The 9,358-nt window shown below is 36.7% G+C and overlaps 1 protein-coding gene across 1 annotated transcript; it reads right to left on the reverse strand.

The window, feature by feature from the left end:
- Nucleotides 1-5,334: 5,334 nt before the first annotated feature.
- LOC143746972 (claudin-10-like) lies at nucleotides 5,335-8,052 on the reverse strand. Its single transcript, XM_077239314.1, has 5 exons — nucleotides 7,442-8,052; nucleotides 7,206-7,367; nucleotides 6,438-6,525; nucleotides 6,023-6,118; nucleotides 5,335-5,560 (listed from the first exon to the last, which is right to left on the reverse strand). The coding sequence occupies exons 1-5, from the start codon at nucleotides 7,698-7,700 to the stop codon at nucleotides 5,380-5,382; spliced, it is 786 nt and encodes a 261-aa protein (XP_077095429.1). The 5' UTR covers nucleotides 7,701-8,052; the 3' UTR covers nucleotides 5,335-5,379.
- Between the last annotated feature and the right edge of the window lie 1,306 nt (nucleotides 8,053-9,358).

Genomic DNA, 9,358 nt, shown 5'->3' on the forward strand with positions numbered 1-9,358 from the left:
AGTTGCAAGAGGTCTAGTCACTATATTTTACTCAAATCAGACAATACTTTTTTGGAAAAGTTATACATAATATAGTACTTTGTAAATAATTTTTTTTTTTTTTTAAATCCTAAACAGTCAAAATGGTCATCAAAGATGATAATATTGGGCCAAAACAATGAAGTCTAGGAATTTTTAACCGAAATGTACCAAAAAGAGTAAATATTTCTCCCAACTAGCGACTGATGCTAGAGGCGGTGGTCTTTAGCCAGAGACACAGTGTGAATCCGCTGGGAGCCGGTTGATGAGGACCGATTACACAAGTAAAGAAATGAATAAAGTCATTACTGCAGTGCAGTTTAGAAACGTCTGAAGTTGAAGCTTTATTTCTCTATAATTTACAGCAGGTTCAGAGAGTAAGCATGTTTTATAAGTGTTTTAAGTTTCACATCAATCTACACTCCACATCATAATAACAATAAAAAACCCTCAAGCCATTTCTACAATTCCATGCTAACTGCGCTTTTGGACGAGTTTGCATCTGTTGTTGTTACATTTACGAAACCCTGTCCATGGTATACACTGGAGTTGCGTTTAATGAAAGCTGCTGGAAGGCAATTGGAAATCTGGCCGGTGGTACATAGACTCCTCTACACCCAACAACAATGTCTGCTTAGCATCCTGCTCTGAATACTGCACGCAATAACTATTATTCAAGCATTATTGGAAATGCTGCAACAAATTCCGAGTCTTTGTTTAAGACTGTTGACAAACTTCTTTAACTAAGGACATTGTTCACTCCTTTGTCGACCAGTATAATAAGTTTCTTAATTTTTTTAAGAAGAAATGTAGCCCAGGGGAGTGCAGGTCTGAGGATAAGGCAGGTGTGAGAATACACTTGAAGATAATGTCCAAAGCGAGGCAGAGCAGCGAGCCGAGCACAGAGCACAGCGAGGAGCAGCCAGAATCAGTGATGGTCCTGGGACAGCAGGGGAAGGTAAATAGACAAGACTGTTCAGATTATCCTTGTTAATGAAATGGATGCTATGTCCTGATGTGAAAATGTGGGTTTTGTAGAGTATTCTCATAAGAGCGTTCTTAAACGAGTTAAATAACGTCTTAAATGAACGTAAAGAGTTGTGAGAAAATGAGATGCGTCATGTTAGGCAGCGTCAGATCTTAAAGTCACAGTAGCCTAATAAACCAGTTGCGGTGATGTCTGTTATTAAAGTTAATAAAAGAACAAAGGTATCAGAAAATTGTAGCTTTAATAAGGATTAATCTATGTATAATTTATTTATGCAGGGCAGACTATTTCATAACTTTATTCAATTTCTGTATATTTCCTATCCGTTAGACAGGTAGGAAGGCCACAGGTAAATACAACATTTATTCTAATGGGTTATGTGAAGATTGTGTTCAGTTCACTTAAATTAAAAGTTGTTATTTTCCATAGCCTAATAAATGTTGAAATTGATATACAGTAGCTTTCAATTATACTGTAATGTTGAATGTCTATCATTAATGTTTAAAAAAAAGCAATTTCATAGAGACATCAGTATCTGTATTAATCTCGTTCATTGATAAAAAATGGCATTACAACAAATATTACAAAAATAGTGTCTTTAAGTTGTTAAAATTTTATTACTTACATTGAATTATTAGCCATAATATTCATATTCTGATGTTATTTAGGCTAGTAGTAGAACGGGAAGAGTTTCAATAGAAATATCTACAGACTTAAATTTCAAATGCTATCAATAATTACTGTGGAGAGGGGCTATTATTATATTATTGTTGTTTTTAATAGTAGTTATTGTAGTAGTTCATTTAATATCAAGCTTTGTGTTCTCTTCTTGATTTATCATAGATATATCCCAGTCACGAAGGGTTTCCCTCGGACCCTCATAGGCGATCGAGGACGGGGCTTCATGAAAGAGTGGGACAGTACCCATAAATGTGAAAAAAGAAAGCAAACTTTAGCCATGGAGGATTTGCTAGCCTTGCAAAATCAGAATCACATACCAATGCTATGATAGCCTGGAAAGACTATGAAAAATTGGCAGAAAGCAAATGTTCTCTCTCTGCCTCTTTAAGTGCAGAATATGAAAAACTAGTAAAGGAAAATAGAGAGTACATTAAAACAATTACGGAAACCCCGATTCTGACAGCAACACAAAATATAGCTTGGAGAGCAAATAATGAAACAGAGGGTGAGAACAAAGGGAATTTTCTCTCTATCATTTTCATTTATTTGTGACCGAGACCTGGTTTAAACAGGGTGACTTGATGCCTCTTGCCGAGATTGCTCCTCCTGACTGCTTCTTTCAGTTCTCCACGGGCTCTGGACATGGTGCTGGAGTTGCAACAATTTTTAAAACTGTTTCAAATGCAAGTCTGTGCCTACGGACACCTTTTCCAGTTTTGAAGTCCAGTTATTGAAGGTTGATTTAAATAGTCCTATGCTATGTGCTCTGGTTTATAGACCCCCTTAAATGCAATAAGGATTTTATTCAACAATTTTCTGATTTTCTCTCTGATCTGGTGACTCGAGCTGATAGACTATTGATTCTTGGGGATTTTAACATTCATCTCTGCTGCCCTTCTAAAACCGTTGGTCAAAGAATTTGTAACTATTCTAGAGTCTTTGAACTTTGTACAATCTGTATGTGCTCCAACACACAATTTGGGTCACACACAAGATTTGGTACTGTCTCGTGGTTTTTTTATTTAAAATCTGGAGGTTATTGATGCATGTGCGTCTGACCATTTTCCTATTTTGTTTGAATCGGAGTGCTTTCTCCCGTCTTCTAAAGCCCAGTTAGGTCCTCTCTCAACAAAAGTATGCAAACAAATCAAAAACCTTGGAGTGATCTTTGACTCTTCGCTATTTTTCGACAAACAAATTAGTGCTGTTATTAGAGGAAGCTTTTTCCATTTAAGATCAATTGCAAAGTTGAAGAATGTTCTTTCAAGCAATTGATTTAGAAGTTGCAATTCATGCATTTGTAACATCACGATTAGACTATTGCAACTCTCTTTATTGTGGTCTTCCTCAATCTACACTATCGCGATTACAAATTGTTCAAAATGCGGCTGCAAGACTTTTGACTGGGTCTAGAAAGAGGGATCATATTTCTCCTGTTTTTCCATCCCTTCACTGGCTTTCCATTAAGTTTAGAGTTGATTTTAAGATCCTTATGTTTGTATATAAGGCGTTGTCTGGCTGTGCACTAAGGTACATTTGTGATCTTATTGTGCCATACTGTCCTGCTAGGGCACTTAGATCTTCAAATCACTTGCTTTTAAATGTGTCATGATGTCGCTACAAATTAAAGGGTGATCGGGCTTTTCTGTGGCTGGCCCAAAGCTTTTGATGCTCTTCCTTATCATGTGAGGTCTGCTCCTTCATTGGATATTTTTAAATCTACTCTGAAAACACATTTTTATTCTTTAGCTTTTTGTTGTTTTTATAGCGTAGTTCTGTTATGCACTATGTACAGCACTTTGGATCAATTTGTATTGTGTTAAATGTGCTTTATAAATAAAGGTTGTTGTTGTTGTTGTTGTCTATTATGGAGTTACTTGCTAAGCATGATAACATAGTCAAGAAGAAAATGACTAGTCAAAGAAATGCAACATACCTTGTCCACAAAAAAACACAAAAAAGATTGATCGCCCGGCTGAAATGGTGCGAACCTCAATAATTAGTGAAGTTACTCAAAGTGAGGCCTTCAGCTTTACGGTTGATGAGACCAAAGACATCAGTAAGAAGGAACAGATGTAATTTGTAATAAGATATTATTATAATGACTCTATATAAGAAGGTTTTCTTTCATTTGAAGCTGTGGAACGCCTGGACGCTGCACCACTTTCTTAGAAAATCATTCAGCTAATGCAGAAGTATGGCCTTGATTACAGAAACAATTGAGTAGACCTCACAGTATAGGGAGATTTTCCATGAGATATTTAAACTACCTGTGAGCGCAGTTTTTCTCTGCTAAAGTTGATCAAGACTTGAGAAATACAATGAGTGACAAACGATTGAGCAATTTGGAGGTGTTAAGTATAGAGTCAAGAAGGGCAAGGGCCGTAAATCCTGATCATTTTGTGGATGTGTTTGCAAAAAGACACGGCAATAGGAGAATAAAGCTGTATTGATAAGATTGTGGCCTAATAAAACAGGGATATGAATTGGTTATGAGTATGCTCTGTTAAAATGTACATTGTCTATATATTAATGCATTTTGTTCAGTTTTTCGTATTAATTTTAGACATGGCATATGCTATATGTGTGTACAATAAAGGTATGTGGAAAATGTTTTAAAGTGTTTTTAAACTAAATATTGTCATTTTATTTGGTTTGCATATATTTGCTGCTGTATAATTATTTTTAAGGACAAGAACTACACTATAAGTTTGACCTCTTTGTCTCCATCTCTGTCTGAACCCTGAAATTGCAGTTATTTGCAGAGTTATCTTCCTTACGTGGGTTGTGCATCGGCACGTCTCCTCAGCGCAGAAGAAACTAATGTTTTGAGGTGTATCAATTGTTTTATTTAACCAATAAAGTTGCGGACTGCGGCTTTAAAGTCATATTGTTAGATTACCAGAAACAAAAGTAAACAAGTATAACACACATTACACTGAATTTTTTGTTTGTTTTTGGTGCCACCCCAAGATTTTGCTGTGGCCTCCACTGGTCACCATGGTTAACATTTTCTGGGGGCGCCACTGCTTATCTGATAGCAAAATTATTTTGAGACATATACTTCCTTTAAGTTTTGTTGAGGAGGACCGGTTTAAAGACAGAAAACTCAAAGTTCTGTACGATAACTGCGCAGTCTGCTTTATTAACCGTTTTTTTCCGTTTGCGCTGCTTGAGCTTAAATGCTTTTGTTCTTTATAGTTTTTGTTTACCAATACTCAACTAAAAGAAAACTTTAACATATATTGTAAGCTTGATGTGTATATTGCCTAATCGTAAGCTTGTTCAGAAATGGTGACAAAAACTTGACAAAAATAGCGTCTTTTTTGTTAAATGTCATTTAAATAAACGAATATTCGATTTTTATGAGGCCGAATATTCGAATGCAATATTTTTGAGAAATGCACATCCCTATTGGTAATTTAGCCGATGTATGTTTTACGACGATGTTTGTTCTCTTCTAAGAGAGTCAATAAAGCCATTCTGTATGCAATAACACTTTCCTTCCATGAAATGTGAAAAACCTCTAGTTTTGTTTTCTTCCAGCTACGCTCCATTTTTCAGGCTGCCTTCTTGAGGGCCCGGGTGTAATAGTAAAACTAATAGTTGAAACCAACTGAAAGACTTATTACAAAGTGAATCCAACATGCAGCTGCTCAGGTTTTATTGCTGGTTGTCATGTAACAGAGGTTTCACACAAACGTGTCTCGGGCAGGTGTTCTGTCCCCTGTGACGCGAGAGATGCTGGAGCCGCGAGAGCCGCTGGACGGCCCTGATGGAGCGCGGTACGCTGGAGCGTACAGAGATTTACTAGCCGTCCGCTGGCCATACGACGGAGAGGCTTCTGCTCTCGCTGCTAACACACTCAACATCCTGGAAGACAGAACTTTACATCAGTCTTCACATTTGCTAGAAAAATATTCTGTAACAATAAGTTTCAGTTGATAACATTAGTTAACTACATTTAGTTAACATGAACTAAAAATAAAAAATGCTACCATAGCATTTATTAATCTCAACATTCGCTATTACATTTTTAAGATCAAAAGTTGTATCTGTTACTATTAATGCACTGTGAACTAACAATTTTATTAAATAACATTAACAAAGATTAATAAATGAAGTATGGATATATTGCTCATTATTAGTGCTTGTTACAGTGAATATAATAAGTCTACGCATCACATTTAAACAGCATATCTGCATAAGTGTTCACCCCCCCTCGAACTAATACTTAGTTGAAGCATCCTTTCATTTTAACTTTTAACTTTATCATAAAGTATTTCCAAATATTCTTAATTAGTTTTGTAAATATAAATTGAAACAATTGTTTACCTTGTTGGGATGACAGTCACACCATATAAAATAGATCCAAGAATTATAAAGAAATTTCCAGCCAATCCGAGGAATATCGGAGTTCCAATGCCATACCTACACAGTACAGAGATATAACGAGATATAATACACATGAGTAAATGTCACATCAATCTACACCATACCACAATGACAAAGTAGAAACCTGATAATGGCAAATGTCTGATGTTACCAGATGTTACTTTAGTTTCATATATCTAGTCAGTGAAAGAATGCAAGAATATTCATCTAAAATAATTTCAGCTTCAGAATCATGAATATTTTTATTCTGGTGTCTCTATTGTCCTGTGCTTTGGTTTATCAACACCAAGTTCAAGCCAGTTCATTTACACCCAGATGTAATATCTATATATAAATATAAATGTGTATCACGTACCTTATAATACTTCTGTCCACAGTGGGTGAAAAGGCCGTGCTGGCGACCCTGTTTGTGTATAAACAATACGCCGCAAGCGCTGACACACCTGTGAGGAGGAACACAAGAGTTCTCAATATATGTACGGGTGAATGCTGGTCAAACACAACACTATCCGACACTCTGTTTTTAAAACATGCTCCAAACGAGTACATCAGTTTCATTACACTATAGTTGCTGGTTTCTCGAATCTGTCACTGATGGAGTTTTGGTTTCTTGCCACTGTCGCCTTCGGCTTCTGTCTTGTTTAGTTGGGGACATTTAATATTCAACAATATTATTGATCTCCTGCATTGACACCATTACATTAGAACTGAACTGAGCTGGACGATGATGATGTTTTCTCCAGAGCGGATATATATATATATATATATATATATAAATGAACTAAATTAATAACTTTTTATAACAAAAATAAACTATCACTGAACTTACTTAAGCTGGACTATGATGCTTTTTTCTTCAAGAAACAAACTTTGTTGCATTATTTCCTGTTATCTCTGTAAAGCTGCTTTGAAACACTCTGTATTATAAAAAGCACTGTATAAATAAAGGTGACTGCACTAGTTTAGGAGGAAGGAACCACGCTGATTTATAACCAATGGAAGAATTCAGAGCTTTAGTGCTTCACCTTACTAGTATTAAACCTGTATACATAAATACAGATCAGATTCTGTGTGGGTGCATATAGTTTGAACGCATAAATATGGGATAAATGGTTTTACTCACCACCGACAAAATGGAAAACAGCTCCGGAGAATAATATTTTATCCTTTTTTTGCCCGCTTCCACCGATGTATGTGCAGTCCATGCCGATGAAGCAGAGCACAGCAGCGACGAAGCCCAGACTCATGCCGGCCATCAGCAGTCCTCGCACACCCTGAACATACGCTATTCAAGAGCACAACACGTCAGATCACTGCATCTCTGCCCGCAACAGACCCTCCGGATCCCAGAGGACTTACGTGTGACGGCCCACAGCACATCATAGTCTCTGCAGTTGGTGACGGAAGACGTGTCCGTCACACAGTCCCTCCACAGGTTTGACCAGTACCAGGACGACTTGATCATCCAGCTGCCGCCTTTGCCCCCTACGAAGAGCACTCTCCAGTAGTCCATGGCCATCGTACAGCTGACGAAGAGCCAGCCGAGGGTGGAGAGCAAGAACCCAAACACCTGGATCAGACTTTTCCTCATCGCTCTGTCTTCTGAGCATGCGCTCATTCTCACGCAAACATGGCCGAGTCTTCAGCGGAGGAAAGATGTTTGCGGTCTGACCTTTAAGAGAAAGTCCTGAAGGGACGGATGTTGTGTTTGTACACACATCATGACGCTGGTTTACTATAAATACTACCAAGAGTTCTGGCACAGAAGTAAGACGTAATCTGTGAGATGCTTGTAAATAACTGAAATGCACATTTCTTCCTGAAACATCATCTATCTGGTGGCACAATTAATGCAATTCAGCAAATATGTGACCCAAAACCAGTCACAAGGGCCATTTTTTAAAAATTGAGATTTATGCATCACATGAAAGCTGAATAAATAAACTTTCCATTGATGTATGGTTTGTTAGGATAGGGCAATATTTGGCAGATACTACTATTTGAAAATCTGGAATCTGAGGGTGCAAAAAAATCTAAACATTGAGAAAATCCCCTTTAAAGTTGTGCATTTATGTTCGTGATTGTGCTGCATTCACTCACAAAAATATATTTTTTTATATATTTACAGTAGAAAATATACAAAATATCTTCATGGAACATGATCTTTACTTAATATCTCATTGATTTTTGGCATAAAAGAAAATCGATCATTTTGACCCATACAATGTATTGTTGGCTATTCCCACAAATATACCCGTGCGACTCGTGACTGGTTTTGTGGTCCAGGGTCACATATAGAAAATATATTAACACAGATATTATGCACAATTGTATCACCCCAATAATATGCAACAATTATAACAACATTATATTGATTATTTATTAAAAGTCAAAAACATTATTCTTAAATCACATTAATTATTGAGGCTTGGCAAAACAGGAAATACAATCTCCAGACAATATTGAAACTCAAATCTCCTTGAACGTGATTCTGTCTGGCCTGATTTGGACCGAGAATAATATACTGATGCCAGAAATTAATAATCACCCGAACTGGTGGAGCACAACTCAACTATCGACAGATGATCTCATGCAGTGCTGCGTAAACATAAACATAACCATGCTGCAGAAGATTCTGGTGCTCAGAATTAATGGCACCCCTGGTAAATATGATCAAAAATGCCTGTAAAAAATAAATCTGCATTGTTTATCCTTTTAATCTTTCATTCAAAAATCTTGCAAAAATCGAACCTTTCATTGAAGTAAAATAATTGAAAGTCGGGGGAAATTACGTTATGAAAGAAACGTTTTTCTACAAAACACATTGGCCACAATTATTGACACCCCTAGAATTTTTTACGAGTAAAATATCTCTGAAGTATATTCCCATTAATATTTACCTTTTTTAGCACACCAGGGTGACTAGGAACATAAAATTGTCCAGCCATGACTTCTTGTTTCACATGAGTTTAAATATGAGGAAACACAAATGCCAAACTCCCTTAATCATTCATCACAATTAGTAAAACTAAAGAATATAGTTCTGATGTGCAGCAAAAGATTGTTGAGCATTAACACGTTTGAAAGTGGCTGTAAGAAAATAGCTAAAGAATTGAAAATCCCCATTTTGACCATCAGGGCAATAACTAAGAAGTTCCAATCAACTAAAGATGTTAATAATCTGCCAGGAAGAGGACGTGTGTCTATATTGTCTTAATGCACGGTGAGGAGGAGAGTTTGAGTGGCCAAAGACTCTTCAAGGATCACAGATGGAGA

Source organism: Siphateles boraxobius, unplaced genomic scaffold, assembly GCF_051911475.1.
Source record: "Siphateles boraxobius isolate OS27281-9 unplaced genomic scaffold, OSU_SipBor_1 100, whole genome shotgun sequence".
NCBI lineage: Eukaryota > Metazoa > Chordata > Actinopteri > Cypriniformes > Leuciscidae > Siphateles > Siphateles boraxobius.